The sequence below is a fragment of the Dermacentor variabilis genome, chromosome 9 (genome assembly GCF_050947875.1).
Source record: "Dermacentor variabilis isolate Ectoservices chromosome 9, ASM5094787v1, whole genome shotgun sequence".
NCBI classification, from domain to species: domain Eukaryota; kingdom Metazoa; phylum Arthropoda; class Arachnida; order Ixodida; family Ixodidae; genus Dermacentor; species Dermacentor variabilis.
Window position 1 is genome coordinate 76,395,920 of NC_134576.1, and position 27,837 is coordinate 76,423,756.

Sequence of the window (27,837 nt, forward strand, 5' to 3'; positions counted from 1 at the left end):
AAGTCAGATATTTTATTAGGAGAAAGAGAAAGAATACTCTGCAAGCGTTATTATATGCACTTGTCAAATCGCGTTTTTAACCCTTCCTGATAGTCGTAACGTCATAATTACACCCATTACAATCTGGCGTTACGAGAGTGTAATGCTGTGAGTTTCGCCTGCGATAAGGGTATTTCTGCACAATGACTTCCATTTCTTTCTCTTTTTTTGGGGGTGTGGGGGTGGGAGGGTTATGGGTACAAAAAGGAACGCACTCATGTGGGAATAATTCGATGTGCGCTGTTTAAATCCCCCGAACTTACGCATACTTGTTTGTTTGAAGGTACCTGTCACCGCGAATAATGTTTAAATGAGCTCGGGAGTTACACAGGGTCACTCAGTCGAACTATGATTTCTGTTTTTTCCAAGTGCGGGTTACATCATGCAGCGATACGCAGGATATTTTTATCACATAATAATGCCATCAAATGATTGCTGACCCCCCTGCGTTACACCCGTATTGAAAACGAATCGATAGAGTACATTAATCCCGCTGCCACTTTCCAAACCATAAAAAAAGTGCTTCTCGTAGCTTCGGGTAAACCGCGGCCCTAGAAGCTTTAGCCGTGGGGATCTTTTGTTGCGGTTTCTTCCTCACTGATTACTCTGTATTTCGCTTCAGTTTCTTTGCACTTCGAGTTCATTTAGGCAGTGGCCCTTTGTCTCATCTCTGATTCTATACTACTACTTGGTAGCAGTATAGCAGCAGTAGCAGTAGTAGTAGTTGGTTGTTTATTAAATAAAAATACCCGCCACAGTGTCCATGCCACTCTCTGCTGAACACCACAAGGGCGCAGGTTCGATTCCGCCTGTCGCAGCGGCGGCACTTCTATGGCAGGATGGGGGGGGGGGGGGGAGGAAGAGAACTGCAAAGAAGGCTCGTGTGTGTGTACTTTAAGAGGCCCGCCCCAGGCGGTCAACATTATTGTTAATCCGCACCCTCCACCTGTCTGTCATCGCACCAGCGTTGTTTTGGGACGTTAAACGCAATCAATCAATCAATCAATCAATCAATCAATCAATCAATCAATCAATCAATCAATCAATCAATCAATCAATCAATAATAATATATATATTGCTTATTAGAAATACATCTTTGGCCCTGCGAAAGCCAAACTTTACGGGCAATGCCCGGCACTAATATTGCACCACACACACACTGTACACACACACACACGTATATATATATATATATATATATATATATATATATATATATATATATATATATATATATATATATATATATATATATATATATGTGTGTGTGTGTGTGTGTTGAAATTACAGGGAGAGAGAATATATCGGAGAGGAGGATAGAGTAAAACAAGACTATTTACAGCTGTGATAGCTTATAGATATTGTTAGTCTCAAGGGCGCAATACTTCGAGCATCCCTTTGAAGCGCGGAACTTCCTTGTTTCCAGGAAGGAACGAGGATTCGGGAACCCCCGAGTTTGTGGAGTACGGAGTGAGACGTAAGCGCGCGAAGCCTCATTTCACGTACAAAGAAGACGGAGTCTCATAGCGAACCAATAAATCGTTTGTTTATCGTTTCGTTTAGAACAGATACATGGTCGACTTCTGCTTCTGCTGTTGCGCTCTCATTCTTTAGACGATGATCGTTGCGTCGTGATTGGTGACATCAACTTCTACATAATGTTATGAGCTTTATGAGTTGTTATTCTTCTGAGTCGTGTGACTTGAGCGCTTGAAAATTTTCAGGGGAGCACTATTAAAACGCTTAATTATAGCATTGCAGTATCGTGAAATACATCACTAACAATTATTTCAATCTTCAATCCGACAAGAAAAGAATTGAGTGGCGATTTAGCGGTAAATCCGAGAGAAACGCGTTTTACGTAACACCCGTATTGGCTTCCCGGATCCACGATTTAAACCAGTCTTTCTCTCTCTCTCTTTGTTTCGCTAGTTAAAGTTAGCTGACGCGAAAAATACCAGGAATCGTGGTAGGACGTTAACCTGCTGACACGCAAGCGTATACCTCACTCTGTACGGATACCGCGCGTGTTGCATGCGCAAGGATCGAGGTTTGTTATACACGCTCCTTACACGGACGCTGCCTTCCGCGGCGCGATTGTAGGCGTCCGACACGCATGGCGTCATGACGAAAATATTTTCGTACGAGTTTGATGTAGATGGAGAGCGGCTGGCTCTGCCACATCGTCTTCGAGTCGTGCGCAGCGCGGAGCAAGGACCCGTGACGAACGCGATAAACGGAGAGCGGTGTCGCGTCTCGCGGTCTCGGTGCGTTCCGAAACTGACACATTGCGCACTCGCTCGTACAGTAGTGCAGAGCAGTAACCCGAGCCGTTGGCCGTCGCCGGCGTACGCAAGCGCACTCGTAAAAGGGAGCTCTACGCAAACGATGCGGCAAGCTGGGATGCGACGTCGTAAACGGCGCTGTAGCAGAATCGCCAAAAAGGAACGCGCGACGACCGACCACATGACCGGCTCCGACAACAGTCGCGCGCGTTGCACTCTTCACACAAAACAATGATCGCGAACGCGCCGAATGCATTCGATTCAGGCACTGCACCGGCAGATTCAAACGGCAACAGAATGCGTCTCTATGTTTTCGATTGCGCAGCGGATGACGTCGCCTTTATCTGTGACGCGACAGCCTCCAGTTGCCGCGTGCTGTATGATAAAAATAAAATGAAACCGAAAATAAGAAACGCGGCACTCGAGAAAACGCCCCAGCTCCAGCGGATATCCGCTCCACGCGGCGCCGTTCGTGACGTCACTGGACACTAGCAGCGCTAGACTCCGTGCGCAAGTGAGCGAGCGCTTGCTTGGTTAGGCCTGTGAAAAAAAAGGACTGTTGAACAGTGGAACGCCGATGACTCGCTTGTGGCGTTAATCGCGGGTGCCGATCCTCGAGTGTGCAACAACTGCCCCCAACGGTGCCTCGACCGGCAACGACGCCAGCGCTCCTTGGAGATAAGCCAGCCGTGTCGTCCGCTGTGCCGACGTGATCGCCTTGCGTCTGAGCTGCCGTTGAGGCGTTTTCCGTGCCCCGAGTCGGCCATTGCGAGGGAGCGGGGGGTAAGTTTGGCGTTATGGCCAAGAAAACCTACGACCTACTCTTCAAGCTGCTCCTCATCGGCGACTCCGGAGTCGGAAAGACGTGCATTCTCTTTAGGTTCTCCGACGACGCCTTTCACACGACGTTCATCTCCACCATAGGTGAGCTTTTTTTCTACTTTTTTTCTTCCTTGTGCTTCGCGTTATTTCCTCTCCCCTCAGTCGCGTCACCGATGTCTTCGGAATCGGACCGGGGGGTAACACCCAAGAGGCTTTTCTTGTGTATGTGCGCTCGTTTATTCGTTCGTCCCTGTCGGTCGCGGGTGCGCGATAGCGATTTCCCCCCCTTGGGCCCGAGCGCGTTCCCCTGCCGACGGTACTGCCGGCGTCGGACGAGCCGCTCCCGTGAGCGATTTCCGAAACGACCTTCCGTCAAGGTCCGCTCACACGTAACAAACCGATCGGAAGCCGGCGTTTAACCGTTTTACGCTTTGCGTCCTGGGCGTCGTTAAAGAGCCAACAACAACAACAACAAAACCAACGCTGAGCGCAGGCGAATTGGTACGTTATGTCCATCGGGACACGCTCATAGAAATGTATTTTGCCTGTGCGCCTTATGACGGGGGAAGGATAGCCTTCGTCGAGAAGAGCTAAACTTGAGGGGGCGACAACAACATCGGCTCCTTTGAGAGGCATCTTTTGTGCCCTGTTCGAGATAGAAAGCGTCCACTTCACGTTTGCTGACGAGGCGCCCGCAGTTGCTTTGGAACGAATGGGCGCTGCTGGGAGCGGTTGGTTACCTTGTTCGAGTGAGCCGAGTCTGCTGATTAGCGAGCGTTCGACCACGCGTGTAGGGACAGCCGACGGCGTGAAAAGAGCAGCGACGCTTTCGCTGCACTCCTATTCATCTCGGCCACTGCCTTCTTGCCCGATTTATGTCTTTTTCTCTTCGTATATTTATTCTATTTCGCGCCGGCGCGGGGTTAAAGAACTCCAGGGGGGTGGGGCGTCTGACTACCTGTCTGTCGCCGCGGTGCGCTGACGTGTTAGGGTCGTTTGAGCGCTCCTTTGAGGCGATCTTTTTAGTCGGGCACAATTTTATCGGGAACAGTCGCGGTATTTGGCAAAGCACGTTCAAGGATCTTAGCTTGAAGCATCAGCGCTTTGGGTCGAGCGCAGATTTTTTTTTTTTTAAAGGTTATACTTAACCATTCGCCTAGAGCAGGTCCAGTAGCAGCTGTTAGCGAATCTGGAAGCTGGGTTTTCTGACTTCTCGCCATTTACTACGGCTGGTGTCATTAAAGGGTTGGCTAATGATGTCGCAGTAGGTAGTTTATATTTCTGGTCACAGTGACACTGCAGGAAAACGTGCGAAAAATATATTTTCTAAGGAAATCTAGTTGCGCTTCGAAGCCACATCAGTAGTTTGGGAGTAATTACTATACCTTTAATGTAAAAATCCACCTAAAAATTAAAAATTTGGTTCTGCGACATATTGGCGCATGTCCCGAGTGATTGAAGTAGAGTACAATCACCGTCAACAATCTAGGATAATGCAAAACGTTCACTCACTATTACATGCTTTAGGATGAGCCAACTTCATTGAAGCAGCAAAGTTTACTTAACAAAGATGTAAAGGTTGTTGGCCCATCAACAAAGTGAATGGCTTTAGTGTCATTGACAGATTATCCAGCTACTTCTAAATTACAGAAGCCTTATTTAGCACCAAGGGGTCCTGAAATACAAACTTTGCTGTTCGTAGCAGCTGGAATAGCGTCTGCACAAAAACACTGCCAGACATTGTAGCATGGTTGTATCTAAGCTAAAAGCTTCCACTGGTTGCTTCAATGCAGTGTGTTTTTTGAAGGTTTCCCAGGGTCCACATGCTTGATGGGTTTGTTGGACTGGCTTGTTTGTTGTGGATGCCACAGAAAGTGCAGTTCTGTTTGCTGCAGGTGAATTTCACTAGTATTTGAAATTGCACGTTTTTACCACAAACATATCTACAGTAAAATGGCATGTATTATATTTGAGTACATTGAAGTTTGCCGAAGGTATGTTTTGTTTGGTATCCTTTGTTATCAAGGCACTTGATTGTTTTGCACAACCCTAGTGTAGTATAGTCTACTATAGGGTATAACAACCTAGTTCAATCCTATAGCTAATGCTGGTTACATCAGTGTCTTTTGTCCCTTTTCGTGCGCTAAAAAGCCTCAGTTACAGAGTAATAAGTCCCTGGAAAAAGAAAAAAATTAAGTTGAGCTTAACAGTAGCCTTGCTGCAGCTTTGGTTTCTGTTGAATATTTCCCTTTGGAGCTGCTGCTCTGTATGCCAACTCCTATGTGCACACAATGAGTATATGTGCCTATGAACATCTTTTCATTAATACCAAAGATAACCTCTGGGAAACATGTAGAGTTGTTTCCTTTTTACTAATTTTTACATAAGTTAGCCAGACCTTGCATAATTGTTAACATTGGAAAGTTACGCTTGCTTGTACCTCAACTTAGATTTCTAATTTTCTATGTGCACTAGGGGGTTGGGGCCATATTGTCAATGACATTCCAACACAAACTAGCAAGGGAAAATGGATGCTTGCTTGTTCATGTTTTGGTCATTGTTGGTCAATTTGATGCTCTATGCAAGGTTTTCGTTTAGTCGTACCTTGCACATTGTTGGCAAGGAGCATATATAATTTTCAGATGTGGTAGATGTACAGCCTGTGACTGTGAGCCTTGCCAAGCTGCTGCCACACATAAGTGAGGATTGCATTAAATGCACGCAGTTCAAGTGTTGATAAGTAATTAAGTACTATATAAACGTTGTTGGCTTCATGTCAAACGGACTGCCATACTCGGCACTGTCTTACATGTACTCTTGTTGTGTTTCAGGAATCGACTTCAAGATAAAAACCATCGAGCTGAAAGGCAAGAAAATAAAGCTTCAGATATGGTGAGTAAAGCTGCCCTGGCCGGCTTGCACTTGATTTTGGCGCGTGTATTTGTTGTGCTGCTCATGTTGCGCACTGTGGTGTCCCTTGTTCTACAGTAAACTTAACTCCTTGTCATTTTGGAATCCATTGTGCTTTGGCATTGCAAGTATGTTATTGTCATGCCGTTTGGCATTGTTCAATAGCGCAGCTGCAGCCGCACATTTCTTACTTTGCAGTTCTCGCTGTTCTCATTTTCGTAGTTGGTGTAGCTTGTTTTGGCCTTCAGAGTGAACAGGTTTGAATTGCTTGTGCTGTAAAATGCTAAAATGTTGCTAAATGCTAAATGCTTATGCTAAAATGCAAGGATAACTGCTTTTTAAAAATGTGAGAACACATGGGCATGGCTGCATACACAGCATCTAAAATTGCGGCAGATTTTTTATATGTATCAGGAAATGTACATATAGAGATATTTTTATCTCGTAAAGATGGTGTAGACATGCACTAGTAGGACATTTTGTTACATTGTGTTGCTTCAAAGCACGCGTAACTTTTATTGCAGTGATTCAGGATTATAATATTCTTGAATATTCATAAATAGCAGAAAAATGTGAAATGGCTGTGATTGTTAGTAACAATAAAGATACGTGATGCCCCCGAACCATTTGGTATGTCATGGTAATCCATTGAAACCTGAAATTCTGAACCAATACTGAGACACATTGGTTTTGGATTTAAAATGTGAAGTAGTGTTTTCTTTTATGTGTTAGTTACTTGATTGAGGATGCTTTGTCTTCAGGTTGTCTGAGGATTTCTATACTCGGGGACAACTTTTCTTGGCTATGAAGCGAAAGCTGTGGCGGCGGAGCTTCTGCACATGACTGTATTCGTACGCAATGTAGTCAGGGCACGCTCGGCACTGGTTTCGGTTTCGCCAACCTTGCACAACCTCCTTAGCAAAGGCAGATACAATTATCTCAGCGTGAATCAGTGTTTATTCATATTCATTATGTACCAAGTTTTCAACGGCGAGCATTGCAGCCTGCGTCGGAACTCTCAAGCAGTGGCATGACGTCGTTAAGACTTAAGCGCGCAACCGACGCTGGCGTCGGTAAAGCCGGCGCAGCAGTCAGCTCACTCAGTCGTTTGTACATGCTGATGGTCACGATTTCCAGACGGGTTCGCTTGGTTTCCGTGCAGACGCTGCAAACACTTTTTTGTGTGCTTAAACTGTCTTTTGCTGCTGAAGTTGGTCGACAGGCCCTCAGGGCAGTTGATTGGCGGGACAGCAAGCGACAAACGTTCACCAGAAGACACAGGCGCCATTTTGCGTTTGATGAACGTGCAAAACGTGCGATGGTTTCGGGTGTGCGAAAACTCGAAAAGAGCAAACTAAACTACAATAAAATACCAATAGCTGACTGGTCAGTGTTAGGTATCATTTCAAACTAGGTGCTGTAAAAAACAAAAAGGATATTGTTCTCAATTTCCCACTTAAGAAAACATCGACAAAACTGCGGGACTACTTCCAGCAGCGGTGAAAGAGGTGCGCTTAGTTTCCGTAGCCTTCGCTTCGTAGCCAAGAAAGTTGTCCGTGAGTATAGTCTCAGTTATGGGAAATGTTGTTTTGTTTCCATCGGGAACTTCTCTCTTGTTTGCAATGAAGTAATGCATTTTCATCTTGAATAGAAAGTATTTTGTTATTCAATTTTACTTCTTTGTATGGGGCAGGTCTTAGCGCAGTGTTCATTTGCGCTGCGAAAGGGGAGACACCATGTAAATATCACAAAGATGGATGCACAGATTATATAACATACATTCGAGTGTGCTAATGCCTCTGCATGTGACCCTCATCTCCTATTTATATAACCTGTGCCCAGAGATGCTCGCAGGGATACTTATTTTTTCAACAAATGACGTTATCCTGTTAATAGCTATGTTTACACTAGTGGAACAGAAACGAATCGTCGCAGCAATTATTGTATCAGCTTTTATCACATCTAATGTAAATGAGGTTATTCACTAAGAAAGGTGTATTGTATCAAATGCACCAAATAGGGGTAGTTTGAGATGGAGGGTGCACATTTCAACAGCACATGTAAACAGAAGTGTATCACATCAGGAATTATGGGAAAGCACTTGCTGCAGGATGACGACTGGACAACCAGCCAGCGGCGGCTGCTGCCACCTGCAGGACATCAAATAAAAAATGGCGGCTTACGAAGCAGGCTGCAAGCAAATTCTTTTCACAGGACAATACGTGCATTGAAACAGTCTCTTTGTCAATAATAGATGCGAGTTACTTGATTTGTGGCAGTAACATAGGCAAAAGCATTTTGTAGAAATAGAAGCCAGGACAGGTGCCCTCAGCTACCACTGGATTTGTCAACAGTTGCGTACACACATGGTAATTATAATAGCCCAATGCAATGCAGTACATTTTCCCAAAATATTTTCATGTAATACCCCTGTCACACGGCAAATCTAATGTCATTTACAACAAATGACATTCGCTGATAATGCCATTTGTTTGCTGTCACACGGTAAAACGTAATGACATTCGTCGAAAGTGACATTTACAAACGAATGAGTTCGCCAAACTCATTCTCATTCGTTTGGAACCGAATGTGTATCCTCGACACCACGAGTGTACCAGTGTTTCGCAAACAGTACATGCTTCTTTTTTTGTTTTAACAAAAATCACTGTTATTCTATCAATTTTATTACCTAATTATTGCTTTAACGACATTGAAGTCCACCACGTGCGTAAATACAGAAAACTACTCTCAGTCCAGTGACCAGACAGCCGTCTAGCTTTCGCTGCATCAGTCGTGTTGGTTCGCACCGGAGCATCGGCTGCGACCGCTTCAATTGACTTGGCGTAAAAGCGTGCGCGTGTTTTCTTGTGGCACGCGCCAAGAATGAAGATATTAGAAGCCCGCATGCACATCAGAACGGCGATGACATGCAACTGCCCTTCTCGTACCACTTTAGCAGGTGTAGCGGACGCGCCTATCGTTCTCTTTGCCCTGTTGCCTGCCTTAGCTTTGGCTTGCCTTGGCTCGACTTGACTTCGTTGGCAATGTCGACAAGTTAGCGATCGAATGCTACGGTTTAAAAGCAACGATCACATATTCTAGTGGAATTTAGCATATTGGAAAATAATTATTGGACAAAAGTAGGTTTGAGGAGTCTTTTTTTTTTTTACTATCGTCATTGTCATCATTTTCAAATGACATTAGTTTTCGCCGCATGACAGCGCGCTGTGATAATGACATCAATATCAACAAATGTCATTTGTTGGAAATGACTATTAGATTTGCCGTGTGACAGGGGTATTAGTTCGTCTGTGCCGACAAATGAAGGAGAACCTGATAGAATGTAGCTGACACCCTGCAGCTACTCTTGGTGCATTTTACAACACGACAGCAAAAGCAGGCTTATCGGAAGTGAGAGCGCTAACCTTTAAATATGAGACAAGGTGGTGTTAGTTTGCTGGACATGGAAATGTGCATTCCTGTTAACGGCGGCATATGAGAACATGCGGTAGGACTAATTAACACCGTACACTTCTACTACTGTGTCCATGTAAATGCTACTGATGACAAGAAGCAGGGCACCAGAAACATTGTTGATCAGTCATGATCTATTATTAATTAAACTCGGTGCTCTTAATATTAACGATCAGGTATTAGGCTGGATTAAATGTTTTCTTTCCAACCGTAGTCAGTATGTCTCAGTTAATGATTGACTCGCCTCTTGTTTCTGTAACTTCTGGAGTACCTCAAGTTTTTGTGTTAGGCCCTCTACTGTTTTTGATTTACTTTAATGATCTTCCTGATAACGTTATCTCCCATATAAATCTTTCTGCAGATGACTGTGTGCTTTATCGTTCAATTACTAATCCCTCTGATGAAGCATGTTTGTAATCAGACTTGAACGCAATTTCTTCATGGTGCAGCGAATAGCTCATGACACTTAATACCACTAAGTGCAAACACCTGCATATCTCCAGCTGTCCTACTGAATACACCTCTCGCTATCTTCTTAATAACACTCCGTTATCATCTGTCTCTTCGTACAAATACCTGGGTATTCACTTAACACACAATGTATCCCGGAAAATGCACGTAAACTACATATCTAACCAGGCTAGCCGCACGCTCGGATTCTTACGGCGCCATTTCATAGCTCCTAACAGCACCGTTAAACTTCATCTATATAGGCATTAATCAGACCTAAACTAGAATATGCTTGCTCCACTTGGGATCCTAATCAGATAACCTTAATGCTTTAGAGTCTGTTCAAAACCGCGCTGCCCGTTTTATTGTTTCAAATTATTCCCGAACAGCAAGCGTATCTGCAATGAAATCTGCACTTGGTCTTCCCGTTCTTTCTCGGCACCGTAAATATTTTCGCTTATGTCTTTCTCACAGGATTTATTATACCAACCCTATTCTCAAAGATAAGTTGCTCCTCTCTCCATCTTATATATCTTCACGCACTGACCATAACTTCAAGGTAGGAATACGGCAATGCCGAACTAGCCTTTGTATAAATTCATTTACCGTATTCCTAGAACTGGAAATGACTGGAACCACCTCCCTGCCTTCATGGCTGCCATCAGCGATGTCAACAAATTTAAGAAAACTGCCGCTGATTTTGTATGCCCCGCCTCTCTGTAATGCCTCTGGCCCTGAGAATACTGAAATAAATAAATAAATAAATAAATAAATAAATAAATAAATAAATAAATAAATTACTGTGCCTGCTGGTGTGGCTTCATGCATTCCCCACCAGCATAATATTTGCAAATAAACCTGCACTCCCACTTTTTACTTAGTTTTGTAATTTCTGGTGTAAAGAGTACACGCAGAAATAAGTACTTCCTACCTCAACTTACGGATGCTTTGAAGTGAGAAACACGAGGGCACATGTCACTTTCGGTCCTTGAAGGCATCTGCAGATTCTAAGAGGTGACTTAAAGAAAAAATTGCAGTATGCTACGACCACGAAAGCCAAACCTGGGCCGTCCAGCAGGTCTCGGCGGCTCTTGAAAGACAAAGGCCGAGCGAAACTGACGGAACGTTGCCCCACAGGGCGACCAACCGCGGGAGTAACACGCGCTGGAGTTGAGTAGAGACCACCCGCTGAGAAGACGTCAGGGCCCGCGTCACGGCGCCATTTAGTCATGGTGTCGTTCTGCAGGCGACTACATGAAGTTGTCTCTCTCTCTCTCTCTCTCTCTCTCATCTTTAGCTTTGGGAGTGTAAACTGAACAGAATGTTAAGGTGGTAAACCGATGATCAAAAGTATGTAGACTAGGGGTTATGCAAAGAAAAAATTTTTTGGTGATGGCCCTCCATTGTTGCCGGTGTGAGGGCAGCAAATACGCACTTAAACTAGCTTGAGACACACTATAAAAATTTTAATTTATTTGTTTTGCTATACAGAGCAACATAATATTTCTGAGGGTCTTGCAATAGGTTTATTTTCCCTGTACAAATCAAACTTCGCTCATTTGACTGTTCCGTGTGACATTTGGTAGCACTTCACTGATGTACACCCTGTTCCGGCTTCCTGTTGCAGCTTTGCATCGGGCGATGAATTACAAATTTTATATTTCCAAAACCGAGCGATCTGTGTACAGAAACGAGCAACCTGGTCCCCTGCTTCATTGCTCGAAGCCGTTGCGCACAAAATTGCTTACATTGGGTTGGCATTTATTTTGTGACAATCTGTACACCTGCACTGTTACAACCAAAAAGAAATGGCATATTAGTGTTAGTGGGCCGTATTGCACTATTTTCTGTGCAATACTTCTGTGTTGCGAGTGCTTCACTTTTTTTTTCATTCAAAAGTTTTCCGAGAAGATGCTTTGGGTGAGGCATTTTGCTTGTTTTGGATTGTTCTTCAAGAGCCCCTTCTGTTTATTAGGACCTCTTTTCAACCATCTGTACACTTTGTGACGTGGCTTCATTTGGCCACATTCACTGTCTGACTGACCAACTGCTGATGAACACATTTTAGCCTTGTTGGCAGCAATTTCCTCTCTGTGACAGTATCCAATGTTTTGTCTCCTTTCGCACAGCCACGTAAGTGGGGCAAAATGTTACCTTCATCTCTGCTGACTAATATGTTATGTGTTGACCAAGTTCGTTAGGTAACATGCCTTTGTTCTTAACATTGCAGGGACACAGCAGGCCAGGAGCGTTTCCACACCATCACGACCTCGTACTACCGGGGCGCCATGGGCATCATGCTGGTGTACGACATAACCAATACCAAGAGCTTTGACAATATCGCAAAGTGGCTGCGGTACATCGACGAGCACGCGAACGAGGACGTCGAGAAGATGATCCTGGGCAACAAGTGCGATATGGAGGACAAGCGCCTCATTTCCAGGGAGCGAGGCGAGGCGGTGAGTTCACAGTTCGCACTGCAGGTTTGTAACAAGCATCACTGTGAGAAAAACCAGTGCGACACTGGGCTCTATCATTATCGTATTATATTACGCAAGCAGCCTTACTTTGGTTGAGCTTAGCCACATTTGCTGGATTTAACTCAAACTTGTGAGCATGGAAATACTATTTTTGCTAGGACTACAGTTCCTATCATTGCGTTAACTGGAGTGAAGGCTGCATGTGGAACCCTGGTTTTTGTGTTGCATAGCGGTTTCGTTGAGACAACGTCCTTGGCAGCACAGTGCTGCTGTCTTGGTGATTTGCCATCTGCTACCTTCAGCTCAGAGGGCTGCTTTATGCTTGCAGTTTCATAGGTGGTTATCAGTCACTGTTTGGGACGACATATTAATCTACTGTGAGCAGCGTTTTTACCTGTGTACAGTTGCTAACTGATAATTTGGACCTGAATGAGGGCATCTTAAAGTTTGAATAGTCAAGCTTTCTGGCAAGCCTACACAATAGCATATTTGCCAGAAAATTCGTGCTTTTACTCCACAACTAACAAAAATGAATTGGCAGTTTCGGCTTAAGGCGAAGCATCGAAAGTAATAGCATGGTCTAGCGCTTCGTTCAAGACATCTTGGAATGCAGGCTTTATAAGGTGTGCAGCCAGTGACGTTTGCGGGCATTCCATCTCGATAGTGCATGAGATTAAACCGGAGAAAATTTAAGATGGGTCAGCATTTGCCAGAGCCCCAAATAAAGTACTACATAGATTTAGCTTGACGATTACTGTCTGCTCCGCTCGGACCACTGTATGTGCCACCACGGTATCTAACCAGCTGGTCATCGGGGACACTCATGTGCACACACACCGCTCATGCAGCAGTGGAAGCCAGGATGCTGCCCTTGCTTCAGCAGAGCCGACTGAATGGAGCATGATGGCGTGTACACTTGACTTTTTTGCTTTTGCAGCCAAATACTCTGCAGATCTCTGGAGACCTAACCCTCCACACACAGGTCGTGTGCAAGAGGACATAGCAGGTTGATAGCAGGAGGCAGCACTGTGGCAGCATCAGTGGCGATGGTGGGCACGTGTCTCTGGCAGCTGTAAAATTGATATTGCAGCAAAAAGCCTGTCAATGCGTTGCTGCTTGTACATATGCTTGCATCACCCTGTGTTGTCTGTGCTTTCGACTGTGGGCAGGCTGTACAGGTGGAGGAAAGTGGACTCGATGCATGCATCAAATTGCCAATCCCAACAACATAAACAGAGATCGGCAGCACTCCGAGTGACGCCGAGTGATGGAGAGTTTCTTTGTCATTGTCCAACACGCCCCTAACATTAACCACTGCCTTTGTTCACACAAATGTAGTGCAGTTGGCATCATCTGAAGTTGCTTGATGATTCTGAGTGACAAAAATTCGTAACAATGACCAGAGAAGTCTCCCAAGACTGTGTCACTGTTTGTCAGTAAAGGAACAAACACTGCAATGAGTAAATGAATAAATGAAAACTTTATATTAATGCTAAAAGGTGCGGCTAGGATTTGTGTGACACAGACAACAAACATGTGAATGCAGCCTTGACAAATTAGCAGTTTGGCTTAGTCTGCACCATGATTTGGGCATCGTTTGTGACTAGTGGATTGGCTAGTCCTTGCCTCATTTGGCTTCGACGACACACTGCAATGCACCGAACCAAAACACCTGTTTCTCGTCTCAGTGGCGAAAATAGCTTGTAGTCGTGCACATGGAGTTCAAAATATGAAACGGTGTGCTGTAAGGCATCCAAAGTATCAGCTGTTACATACATCTGTGAGGTGAGTGAGAACGTTGCTAAGTTGTCTGTATTAACAATGTCTGAATTATCAGTCAGCTACTCAATTTGCACAGCAGTGCTTCTGCTTTTCGAAAAACCGGATGGGGGGCAAGTAAATGTGGCTGTCAATGAAGCCTTGAATTACAGTAAAATCACACAGAAGAGAAAAAGAAGTGTCTGAAATATGGAAATGTTGAATTGGCCGAATGGACCATGAAAACAACACACCTGCAGTTATCTGCAATTACCTGCAGCATCAGCATGCCATAATTTAGTGCCGGCATTTGTTAACTGCGGTGGCAAGAGTTTCGCAGCTTCCTTTGCAATGTAGCATCAGCAGCTGTAAGATATGTGTGTCTTTACCTGAATAGATGTGATTAATTTGTCCATGAGCTACCTGGCAGCTAACCATCCATCATGGTGTAGTCAAGTTTCATGTGAGCCCTTGGGCTATACCATAAAATTTCGAGCAAGTGCTCTCACACATGCAAGTGACCCTACCCCTCCCCATATTCACTGCTAATTTCAAGTTTCTGCACCGTTCTGGGAAAGCCCCCTCCCCGCTCTGCGCCCTTATCACGCACCGCGTCCCAGCAACACTGGCCTGCCACATCCAGATCATGAAAAGATGTTCCCATGGGTCCTTTCTGTTTTTCTTTTTTAAGGCATGTCTCCATTAGCGACACGGCAACTTGCTGCACACCGTTCGGAGTTTGTGGACCGCCGGCTGACAGCGGTCTTGCTGGCAAAAGGAGAGATCTATTTGTCACACCGTACAGAGGATCTCCCTGCGGCACAGCGATGTGGGCACTCAGCGACAGAGGAGTGGTCGCAGCTACGCTCACTGCTGCTGATCGCTTGCCACTGATGTCGTAGCTAAGCCTTTTAAGCTTTCTCCAGCTCGCTTCAAATGTGTAGCAAACGGCACTTCATAATGAACCGCCGACGCCCCCAAGCAGCAATGTTTTGTTACCGTTGTTGCCACTTTACCCTCTCCTTGCAATAATTTCACACGAAGAAGAAAACATGCTGATATTTGTGGAGTTGCCAGCTGTGATGCGAGCATGGCCAAGCCACGGTTCGCTGTCTGCATGGTAGCCATGCACTGCAGCTGAGCTCGACTTGTTTTGAGAATGATGAGCAGCACTAACAAATCTTTAGTTTAATGAAGTTCGCATTAAATAAAAATTTAAATCCATGCCCATTGCATTTTTTTTCTTGCAGGAAAATTTTGTTGTTGCCATGTTAAATTTTGATGCTGTTCCAGGATAGCATCTCCTCACACTTTGCCGGTAATGTTGACTTGCTTGAGATGGGGTGGGGGGGCACTTGCTTGGAATTTTACAGTAGTATAGTAGAACCATCATTCATCCTATGGGTTGTTGGCTTCCATGACGATTGTCACGTTGCACACCTCTCGCCAAGTGAGAACGAAATTACCGTTTGCCAGGGCTGCTGCCCAGGCACGGAACAGCTGCGCTAATTTCACCAAATTGTGCCAAGAGCAGTCTCCTATGCCATCCTGCTCCAAAACGTGCTCTAAATGCAAAAGTGCTCATGGAGCTAGGTTTGGATGCACCTTACTGAAACCCACGGGGTCAAAATTAATCCGAGCCCTTCACTATGGCATCTCTCACAGCGTGCATTGCTTTGAAACGACCCCATAATTTGATTTGATAAGATACATTTCTTTTGGTGTACTTAGAGAGAAGTCTTAGTGTAGCACACTTAATCCATGGCAACCACAGCTTGTGTCACTTACAAACAGCAGCCTACCCATAGTTATCGTAGTACATGTCACTGGTGTAGACTTTTCAAGTCTATGTGTAACTAAGGAGCATGTTTCATAAGAACTTACAAACATCCACATAGGTGGTGTTGCTTCTTTCTCAGCACTTGGACAAGGTGCAGTTAGGCAATTATAGATGGTAGTATCGTGATTCTGCTAAGGTGGTGAAGCTTACTCAGCAATGTTACCTCTGCATTTTTGTTTCTCCTCACTGACATGAGGCTTTTCCACCTTTGCAGGTGGCGATAGACCACAATATTCGCTTCATGGAGACAAGTGCAAAGACAAATGTCAACATTGAGCGGGCCTTCACGGAGCTTGCCGAAGCCATCTTAAATAAGGTAAATATTTTTGCAGGCTACTTCTTCTTTGCAGCCAATATGCAACATTACATATAAAAAGTAAATGCGCAGCTGTGGCGTGACCTGTGTGCAAAGAGTGGACAAACTATACTTTCACTTAGCTGTGTCATGCACACTGACTGGGTATTGTGGCCAGAAGGGCTGTGTGCATTGACAGTTATTTGCATAAGTAGGGTTGAATTAAGCTACATGACTGTTTGAACGTTTTTGGGCCTGAGTGCATTAAACCATGAACATCTTTTGTTGGGTAGCTCCATCTACTGTAGTGGCCTCACACACTCACCCACTGCCACTGTGTAAACAGCCCTAAGCATGCCATGGGCTACCCACACTCATTGTATAATTGTGGACAACTTTCTGTGACAATGAAGAAAAGGCAAAGTGCGCACAAGCAAAAGCCCACATGAAAAAAAATTTTACATTCTCTTCCGCGCTAGTTTTGAACAAAGAAAGAAACGACAAAGACAAAAATCTTAGTTACTACAGCAAAATAAGACGATATGCACCACTGAGTGTTAAATCTGACAGTTTTCTGCTTTACTGCTGTTCTCTTCCATGTTTTGGCTGTTGTGAAAATATCCCCCTACAAGCCATGTTGACTCTGCATCTGCTCCAGAAAACCAAAAATTCTGCTGGCAATTGCGAAACTCTCCCTGAACAAGCTACACTGACTCAGTGTGGCATCTTAGTGCTTGCAATGTGGCCACGTACACAGTTAAACCTCAATATAATGAAGTCATTAAAATTATAAATTTTCTTCGATATACTGAAATTTTGTTGTATTGATATTTGACCTTTTATGCTAATAAGCAGTCGATTGATTTTTCTTAGGTGGAAGGGGCCGCAAAATTTTCCTAATTATCTGGCAATCGGAAAAAAACAAATTTGAATGAGAAAAGAAAAGTAGTTTTGTTGAACTCGAGAGTTGGCAACGAAAGATATGGTTTCATGCCATGTTGACTATATCTTCACATCGGCTGATAGTGTAACCTGCAGTGGGACAACGCTATCATGAAAAGCACCGGCAGCGGGGAGTGAATGCTTCGTCTTCCTCTAGCTTCAACGCACTTCCGAAACTATAGGTTGCGCATCTTGCAGTACTAAACGCGCAGGAAGACAGTGCGCATGGTGCCACGCCATCTCAACACACCCTCTCTTTGTGCACTCAGCAGATTACCTCTAAAAGAGCTCGTGCGGGCTGTGTATGCCCTCAACAAAGCTTACAGCCACGCGCAGCCAGAGCCACGTTAAAGAAAGAGACGCGCCCCAACCTACCCCCTACTCCCCCTACCCCTTTCCTCTTGCTCATGCGGGCAGACGGCACTCATCGAGCTACCATCCTTCTTGGCTTACCCACGCGTGCTTTCACTCGCGCCCAAAGCACACAGCGTGCGGGGAGCGATAGGATCTTATCGCACAGAAAATGACGCTACTCTGCTTGGGCAGTGGTGGGGTGCCCAATTTCGGATGTGCATTTGCAAGCAGCTGCTCCTTCTAATTCAACCATTTGACCATCTGTGTCCGTGGAAGTTTCCATTTATTGTCTCGGTATTCCTTCACAGTGGCAGTGAAATCTGTTATAGTGAAGCCGTGTATAAACAGACTTCGTTATATTGAGGGTCAAAATGCATGGTGTTTTATGGAAAAGAAGTTATGGAAATTAAATACTTCATTATATTGAGAATTTTGTTATATTGAAGTTCGTTATATTGAGGCTTAACTGTATATTCTGAAGTTTCCAAAAAATAAACATAGGATAGTTTGTGCTCTTTCTTTATTGTGTACTTGTTCTAGTCTTGTATTTTGTAGTTTTTGCACACAGACTTCAGTATTTTCAACCAACTAGCCCACTGCCAAGTTTCCCCTACATGATGCGCACAGGCGGCAATCCAGACACATATCAAATGCTTGTGGGTTCACCATGCAGGCAACAAATGCACACATGAGAAAGGCATAATAGTGCAGATTTGATAAACAAAGTACGAAAGATGGGACAGTAACATTGTTAGTGTAGTGCCTGTACGTTGTGTTCATCAAATTTTAGTTGCCATACCCTACTTTTAAGTATTAACCAGTTCACCCAGCAAAAATTTATTTTCTGTGAATACGTGCCTACAGACAATGCTCCGCATATGTCAGTGCTGTCGGTTACTGATGTGTTGTGGCGTGTGCATGGAACACTAACCAGTAGTTCAGGCAGAAGCGGTGCACATCAAAGGTTGACACTATTTTACAAAAGGGGTGTTGTGTGGGCAGTTGTTAAGCCCACAGTGTGCAGTATTAAAATAAATATCAGTTTGAGTCAAGTTTACATTGGGTGTTCTGCTATTTGTGCTGTTCTCTGTGTTGTCTTCTTCATGCCATCACGCAAACATAATAGGACCACGCATGCTGCGAGCATGTTCAAATGAAGCTGCTGGGCCGTTGCCCTGGAGTGCATCCTGATGTTGTAGTGGCCACATTATTTTAGTAGTAGTTGCATACAAAAATTTGGCAGACTCAACTTTAGCTGGCAGCTACGTAGTGCGAAGCATTACAAGCATTTCAGCATGTTCGCTTACATGCAGGAAATTCTCGACGGTGTTCTATTCTGCCCTTCTAGGCATGCGTGTGTGGCCAAGTCTCAATGCGCTAAGTGTTTCAGTGCACTGGCTTGCACGCAGGAAATTCTTCAGGATGTTCTTTTCTGCCTGTCGACGCATGCATCCTTGGTGTAATGGTTACAGACGGGTTCCTGCTCTAGAGGTTTTCTGTTCTAATCCTTCTTTTGGTCAATATTTATTTATTTAAATGTATATGTATACACCTGTGAAATCTCATGGCGACTACAGTGCAATCCATTTATAACGATATCGAGAAAGACTAAAAATATGATCGTTATAATCGACAATCGCTATATCTGAACTGCAGTTATTAAAAAAAAAAATGTGGAACATACCTTTGCAGCTTCAAATTCGCTACTTGCTCTAAAGAATGGATATTGTAGAAAGTAGGCCGTGAAACACAAACTTTATTTCTAGCGCCAATGACCGTGTCAAGGGTTAAGCGCGCCGAAATAGTCCCAAATCTGCACTTGCTTTTGCAGCAGCTTCAGCTTCACAACCGTGGTGTGCATGGATTCCAGCTGCTGTGCGAACACTGGTGGCAATCTTTTAGCATGCATAAAATGAATTAAGGAGTCGATCGACGACAGTGCACTTTGCATGGACATTGAGGTCAGGGTCAAGGAGCCACTGTCAATCTCGTTGTCACTGTTGCTGCTGCCATCGCCACTGTCGCACAACTTTGCCGTCTGTCGAGACAGCACTTCTTCGGCGATTGCCTTGTCGGTGACCTCATCGCAGAACGAGGCAGCACTGTCTGCAGTCAAAAACTCCTCCTTCGACGCACCACCTGTGTCACCAGTAGGAACGAGCTCCCAGAGCTCGGTTATGTCAGCTGCTTCCACCGTGTTGGTCTCAGGTGTTGGTCTCAGTGGGTTGGGGAAGTTCGTCCTTACGCACAAAGCCCGCCTTTTTTGAAGCAATTGGTGATGAACCACCGGTAAAGCGCCTCTTCAACATCGGCGTACAAAGGGTCTCTAACCCTATTCCGCTGATCGGCATGGCCGCTGATAGCTCCTGCCTTCACAATTGCGGTGCTCCCGGTTTTCAAGATGGTTGATATCGTTAACTGGGCGAGCTCATACTTCTTCACAAGGGCGCTCACCTTGAAGCTGCATCGAGAGTCCTGCAAAATATCCATCTTCGTGTCAAGCGACACAGCTTTGCACTTTGTCGGCGCCATCTTCGAACTGGGTTGAACCGTTGGTTGCACGCTGCTTCGGTGGTGTCAGCCTGTTATCGCGAGAGAGAGATGCGGGACGGGCGCCACCGCGCTGCTTTGCTTGTCGCTTTTTTTTTTCTTTCTCTCACTTTTGGAGCGACTGTGGCCGACGAGCATAAAGCAGCTAGCGCCATCTTGTGGCGCGCTGCGCCTACTCAGCTATTCTCCGGTGTGCGGGCGGGGCGGGACACGCTGCGCGGTGATGGCGGCAGATACGAACTTACGGAGGTAAACATCACCTCGTCTCGACATCGTTCGTTTCAGGGAACTAAGCAACGCAAATGTTATGATTATTTGGCAAGGAAAACGCCATCCAGACAGCAAAATTTTGATTGTGCGGTGCATATTTATGCATATCTTCAATATGCGGTGAATATTTTATCGTTATAAATGGTTTTTTCCCCCATAGACCTAATGCATAAAATGACTCTCATGTCGACCCATCGTTATAACCGATATATTGTTATATGTGGTATCGTTATAAGTGGACTGCACTGTATTGACCCCAGGGATATACACCGAGTGGCATAATATTAAACTTAACAATTGGGATCAACCCTAAATGGCAAGATACATAGTGAGGTACCCCACCGCGAGATACACCACTAAACTGGCTTGAATCTGAGAAGAATACTTCAACTAAAGAAATCAGCTGACAAACTGCACATAAAACCTCTAATATGCAGTGCGCTTAGGCACAGTGGTTTGCCCAGCTGTGTTCGCACGTGGAACTTCCGGGTGAAAAGCAGCCTGGAGCTTTTCAATGTGTTTAGTGTGACCTATTTTCTTCTTTTCTTTCCAGCAAATGGCGGGCAAGGACCAGGCTGAGAACCAAGATAGACTTAAGGTGCTTCCTCCTGAAAAGAAAGTGATGAATTGTTGCTAGGGTGAGTATCTACCCTCCATCCGTCTTGGTTACACTAGTGATCGGCAGCTTTTGTGTCACAGAGGAGCAGCTCGCGAACAAGTGTGGCCTCCATCCTGCCATGCCGAAGTGTCCCATTCAGAAAAGAAAATTCTTGGTGTTAACGCTGTTTCTCTCGTGGCGACTTTGCACACAGAAAAGTTTGCATACCTGCTGCAGTAGCTCAGTGGCTGTGGCATTGCACTATCAAGCATGAGTCCACAGGTTTGATCTCGGCTGCATTCCGATGGTAGGCGGAATGCAAAAGCGCCTGTGTACCATAGTGCAGGTTAGAAGAACCCCAGGTGATTACAATTAATCCAGTCCTCCCCCACTATGTTGTGCCTTGATATCTGATTGGAGTTCTGGCACGTAAAACCACAGAATTCAGTTTAATGTCTAAGTCTGCATCTTTGTCGTTAGATAGCGTGAAAAAAATATATAGGGCACAGAAAGACACATCTTCGCTCAAGTAGGCTAAAATTCTTACCATGCAGACAGAGAAGTCGCATACGAGTTTGCGTTTGATATTACAGTGAAACACCCATTGTACGGATTTCTCTGGACCGCACGAAAATATATAATCCGCCCGTTAGATCCAGTTAACGTTGATTTTCTGGACGCCCAATTTTTCCGACATGCCCCATAATTGGGACTCCTTCACGGCACCGTCACGTACCCCCATAGAGGCAATTTATAAAAACGTTTGAAATTTCGGGCGTTGAAACCCTTCACCCCCAATTTTCCAAACTTTTTACCCCTAAAACAGCAGGTCCAAAGCAGCATCCATTGCCACCATTTTGATTATCTCACGGCGTCAAACCCACACTCTCGCATGCTGATCCACTACTCGTAGCCAGCCACAGCACTGCGGCCACCATATCATATTGAAACCTCAAACCAGCGCTTTTGCATGTCAATCCGTTGGCATATGTAGACAGCCGTAGCTATGGCCATAGTTTTTCTTGTTTATCCACATGTTTGGTTAGCGTTGTGATAGGTCTTGTGATCGTGTCATACTGCTGTGCACACTCTTTGATATTCGCAAGAAGTTTCCCGCTGTCTGGTGCTGTGCTTTTCAGTAAGAGGATTCGCTGCTGTCTGCGATGGCACCGACTATGCCTTTGTCATCTTCGTTCATGGCTTCTAAGTGCACAAATCCCGATCATAAACTGATGATGGAAAGAAAGCAGCCATCATCAAGCAAGTTGAAAGCGGCTCGTCACAAGCCGACGTGGACAAAGAGTTCACAGTTTCGGAGCAAATGGTTTTGTATTTCGTGAAAAAAAAGTTGATCTTTGAAGTGGCCGGAAAGTGAACTGGGACTCAAAAAAAAAAAAAAAAAAAGAATGCGAGTCTGGTTGTTTATCCGAAGCTTGAGGAAGCGCTTCTCGTGTGGCTAAATACTATGATCGCAAAGTGAATCCCAGTCTTGAGTTACATCTTGAAGTAAAAGGCAGAGGTTAGAACTTAGAACAGAGGCAGAACTTAGCTCTTTCCATCAAGTAAGTGCACAGACAAACTTGCTAGGCATGCTTGCTGCTCGCTTGTGCCTAGAGTCTAGCCCGTGCATGTAATCTCGGGCCCAATCATCAGCAAGCAGCAAATTTCTTGTGATAATTTGCTGCCCACTGTAACAGATGCCTCGGCTGCTAAGCCTAACTAGCACAGCTTCGCCAGGTGTCTGCAACCAAGGCTACGGTTTCATGTTGAGTCAACGCAGAGCTATTCACAGCGGCTGAACAGCTTCTCGGGAAGGCAAAAAACTATCTCACCAGCAAGTGTGATAGTATGGGGGACAACTTGAATGGCTTGAACTTCCTTTGCAGCTTCCAATTTTAATATTGTGCATGTGGATCAGGTCTGAAAAGTCGAGCCTTTCGGAGTAAAAAACTTCGGTTGTTGTATACTGTATTTCAACTGTATATGACATATACAATGTTAGAATAATTGAGCAGGTGTTTGCAGTTCAATTCTGGGCCGTAGCCGACGCAAAGCTTTCTGTTAACCTTTATTGACATCATATATAAATATAAACAAAAATTTCTATCTGAATGTGCAAATCATGTAAAAAATAAGCATAATCGACGAAAAGAAAAACTATTTTGCGAAAACTTCTTCAGCAAGGGGGGGGGGGGCGACACCAGGCAGAAAACTGCAAGTGGGCTTCACCCCAAGCCACCTATGGCTTTGTTTGAAGTTTCTACAGACAGCTTTCACCATATGTAAACCACAGTTGTAAAGTTCATTTGCTTTACATCACTTGTGTGACACCAGTGTAGCCAAAGATCTTGCATCGACTTGTCTCCTCTTACCAATCTTTCAAAAGAAAGCGAGTTGCAAGCCAAGCTTCCTCACGTTTGTGCTGTGTTCCTGCTCCAAACCATCATGACAGTTGGTCTAAACCGGCATAACGGTTGGTCTAAACCGGCATGACGGTTGGTCTAAACCGGCATGACGGTTGGTCTAAACCGGCATGACGGTTGGTCTAAACCGGCATGACGGTTGGTCTAGACCAGCATGACGGTTGGTCTAAACCATCATGACGGTTGCTAGATGTCAATTAGTGCTGGCCGAAGGCATTTATTCAGGAACTTTGTAATGAGAGTCGCAACTTGGCAAGAAAAATTTTTTTTTCTGGTTTCGTCATTAAAGGGTTAAGGCTTTGAATGGCTGTAGCTATGTTAACTTTTGATCAGAAAGCACAGTTAGTCCTATTCCGCAAGGCAGCCTCATATTGCAAGACACTGAGCCATGTAGGGCCATGATACACAGACATCTGGGTACATTGAACTCACTCTAAATTGAAGGGACACGAAAGGCAAATATAAAGTCAAGCTAAAGTGATAGATTAATGCTCGAGAACCTCTAAGGCATCAATATTATTGTGAATAAAGCCTTAATAATGGAGAAATTGAGGTAAGTGCAAGACATGATTAGAGACTCCTCCGGGACATTCAAGTACTTGCCTGATGACGAAAGCACTCCTCAGTTAAATTCCGTGACTGATACTCAACCATTCGTTGCAAAAAACATCCCTGTATTGTATTATAAGACGAGATAAAATGCTGCTTGTCGATTTCTAGTTCCTTTTTAGAAAAAGCTCATTGAAATTACCCTTGACAACAACGTGGGCGATCAAAAGGTTTCATTTTCACTCGACTCCGTGCCGCCTCTGCTTTCGCGTTTCAGTGGTTTAGTTATCGCGTAGTGTAGCGCTGGTTTTGCTGGCTCGCGAAGCTCGCGCAAACTGCAAGTAGCAGGGAATTCAACTTCCATGTGATGTCGCGGGATAACCGAATAGTCTATGCCACGTGACCAAAAAGCAGCTGCAGCGGCGAATCCATCGCTCTGTCTTGGCTCAGTACTGCTGCCTGTTGGGCACCGTTTTACGCTTCGACGGCAGCAAAGGGTGGTGGTGGCTTATGCAACTTCACCACTGCCCCGGTTGGGTGGCGGGAGTTTTGAATTGCGATAAAGGTATTCGGACCCTTCAGATGCACTTTTCTCGTAAACTAAGTCTTGGCATGAAACAAGTGTTGTGAGGTTTCTGGAATGGTATTTAATAAGCAGTGAACATCGACATAGCATCAGCCTTTAGTGTCCCTTTAAAGCTGATGACAGAGAGGCAGAGTACGGCACTGGCTATTGGCTTGGGATATTACACATCTGTTGACCTCATTTGAAGCGTTTGTTTAGTTTTCAAAGTCATCGGATGTCATTAAGCAACTGGATTGAACAGCTTGGCTGATCTTTAGTTGGGCACGGGCCAGCGGGCATATTTGATGGGGTGGGCCGGGCTGGCATTGACTTGGGTCCAAAATACTTGCTAGCGCTCCATTTTGAGAAGACAGTCAAGCAACAGATTATCTCATAGGCTTGCGTGCCTATTTTGTGCTGGTGCACAATTGAAGGCATTGTGCACAGTAGTGTCAAACACGTGCGTGCTGGCCAATCATGCGCGTATTGCTAATCTTGTGAAATGGAACTTAGAGCTAGCAAAGCAAGTCCGTGGATAGTTCCAGGCAGGTGTCAGCAAGAGGATTTGATAAAGCAGGTGACACTGCATGGGGTGCAGGCATGCTGTTCACTATAAAGTATACCGGCTGGATTAATATGCATGTTTGCACTAACTCTTCATTGAAATGTTGTAAACAAGAATCGATGATAAAACATTTTGCAGTTCCACCACATGTGCAAATATACCAGGTATGCCTCCTAAGCCAGTTAAGCAAGCTAAGATAGCTGCAAAGAGAGCATGTTTATTTTTCTGAATATATAGGTTCATTCTCTCTTACTGTGTATGTTACTATTGCGTTGCCAGGAGCAAGCGTATTGCTCTGCCTTTAATTAGGTTCGGCTGGGCTGTGAGTCTGACACAGCGTTGGGTCTGGGCCAGTCGATAAAACAGCATCTGATGCACCTCTGGATTGAAATAAATTCGCTGCACAGTTCAGCTGTGTTTCTTGCATGCAAACATCAGTGTTGTTTAAAATGATCTTTCGCTGATCTAAAATCTCTGTAGAGCAGAGGACAAGAATATTTTTTTTTCCCACATTGCAGCATCTTTTCCCTTTTGTTTTCTTCCAGGAATGTTCCACTTGCGGCCACCATTCTGTGTAGAGGGAAGGCCACTTCGACAACACATGAGCAAGAGAACGAACAGACACACGACACACGCAACATGCAACACACTCGCGCGCAATGGTGGGACAACTTGACACAGGGACAGGAAATTTGGCGTGAGCAGTGTGGAGTTGTGAGCGGCACAGTGGAGGAAGAAACCGAACACGCAAGGGAAATTGAGCAGGCCCCGGCATCTTCTGACGTGCTCTGTGCCCCCCCGCCCCCCCTCTGCTAAATAGAAGCCAGTCTTACTGTAGCATATTGGCCCCCGAAAGAAACAACCACGCTTTTTGTGCTTTGCACCATGGAAAGCTGAGCCCGGCTCTTTTCCTCCTCCGTCATGAGCAGCGGCGATCTCTTGGCTCTCTCCCAGCCTTCTCCTGTCTCTAAACCCTGTTGGGCCTATTTTTCGGGCCCCATTGTGATAGTGGATGACTGAGATGTGTGTGCCGTATCCGTGTACAAGCTTCCTCCCCCCCTTTTTTTTTAATTCCTTTTGCCCACCGTTATTGGTTTGCTTGTTGTTTAGCTGCCACATTTTCTTCTTTCCCAGAGCAGTCTGGGGCTTTAGATATCACCTTTGCAAAGAGAGGCCTTGAACTCTCGCCATCAAGATTCCTCCCCCACGCCTGGAGTGAGACCAGACCACAAACGTGCCACCCATCATCGCCACTAGGGTGCGCACATCGACTGCGTCATCATTCACCTTGTTCGACATTGCGTGCGTGGTGCCTAGACCGAGCTCTGACGAAGCGTCGCGCGCCTCTGACTGTGCCGCCATCAAGGTGATGCTGGTGTGGAGCTAGTGTCTGTAGACTGGCTGAAAAAGTGGCAAGAAAGGGTGCGGCTACGATATGCAGTGTGAAGTTTTGCATTGGCCTCTCTGCACAAAGAAGCTGCTGCTGCTGCTGCTGAGACGCATGGTTCGCCAAGGACAAGAGCGCGTTCCCACCTGTCGCACTGTGCGGTTACACCTCCCCCTCCTTTTCAGTTCCCACGCCCTCTCGTCATCTGCACTAGCATACTTCTTGATTTTAGAGCCTTAAATGATCTCTCCTCCTCCTGGTCGGGTTGTCTTGCCCATTTCGTCGAGAGAGATAGAGAAAGGAGAGGGAGAACTGGTTTGTGCTTGCCTCACTTGCGGAATGCACAGTTTTTAAATTTTGCAACTGGAGAGTGCACAGATTTTTTTTTTTTAGCTCCTTCTTTCTCACGAAATACTTCGTACACGAGTTCTGCAATGGCAAGTCTCATCCGACCGAAGGAGTGGCGGAGGAACAGAACACTGCTGACGTGTGCAGGACTTGGAGCCCATCACAACTGTGTGAAAAAGACTGTGTAGTGAACTCATTTTGATTTGTCCCCTCCCCCTGACTTTCTTATTCCTTTTTTTATCTAACTTCCCTGCCCTTTCTCATTGGCTAGCTTGCTTATAAGCCTTATGGTCCATCTCTCCATTTATCTTTTTTTTTTTGCCCCCTCGCTGTCGGGCACCAGTATCGCTTGCACTGGGCAAAGCTTGTTTCTTTACTCTTACTTCAGTGCAATTTAGTCCCCCTTTTCTCGGTGTTGCGTTTTCACAGCTTAAGTCTGTTTCTTTTACATCGATTTCTCACGATCTGCTGCCAGCAATGTCGCAATGCCTTCTTTGTTAATAAGAATGAGCTCCCAGTGAGGCAACATTCTTTCTACTGTACAATAAGCGTTCCTCTTTTTTGTTGAATAAATTGCAGTTCTTCTAGAAAGAGCACTGCTTGCATTTTGAGTGGGCATTGGTACCTTGAGCAACGGGCAGGTCGTATTGAAACGTGGGTGTACACAGTTCGAAAAGCTACTTTAGGCCACGGGAGCTTGCACAATATTAATATCGTGAAAAGTTTTGCAGCTTTCTTAGCAGCTGGGGGGATGTCATGGCACAAACGTCCTGCTGAACAGTGTGGCTATAGCTGTTAAACTAATATATTTAGTCCTAAGGATGCAGAGAAAAGGGTTGGGAAAAATTTGTGCACACCAGAAACGTCCATGCATAGTGCACGGGAGAGTGTTTTATTGGGACAAAATCTTGCTGGGGTATGAAGGGCATTGT

The 27,837-nt window shown here is 45.1% G+C and overlaps 1 protein-coding gene across 1 annotated transcript; it reads left to right on the plus strand.

The window, feature by feature from the left end:
• Positions 1 to 2,793: 2,793 nt before the first annotated feature.
• On the plus strand, positions 2,794 to 27,516 carry Rab10 (RAS oncogene family member Rab10). Its single transcript, XM_075668504.1, has 6 exons — positions 2,794 to 3,249; positions 5,979 to 6,039; positions 12,212 to 12,440; positions 16,274 to 16,375; positions 21,024 to 21,108; positions 25,716 to 27,516. Exons 1-5 carry the CDS (start codon positions 3,123 to 3,125, stop codon positions 21,105 to 21,107), a joined length of 603 nt encoding a protein of 200 aa, XP_075524619.1. The 5' UTR covers positions 2,794 to 3,122; the 3' UTR covers position 21,108; positions 25,716 to 27,516.
• The last annotated feature ends 321 nt before the right edge of the window (positions 27,517 to 27,837 follow it).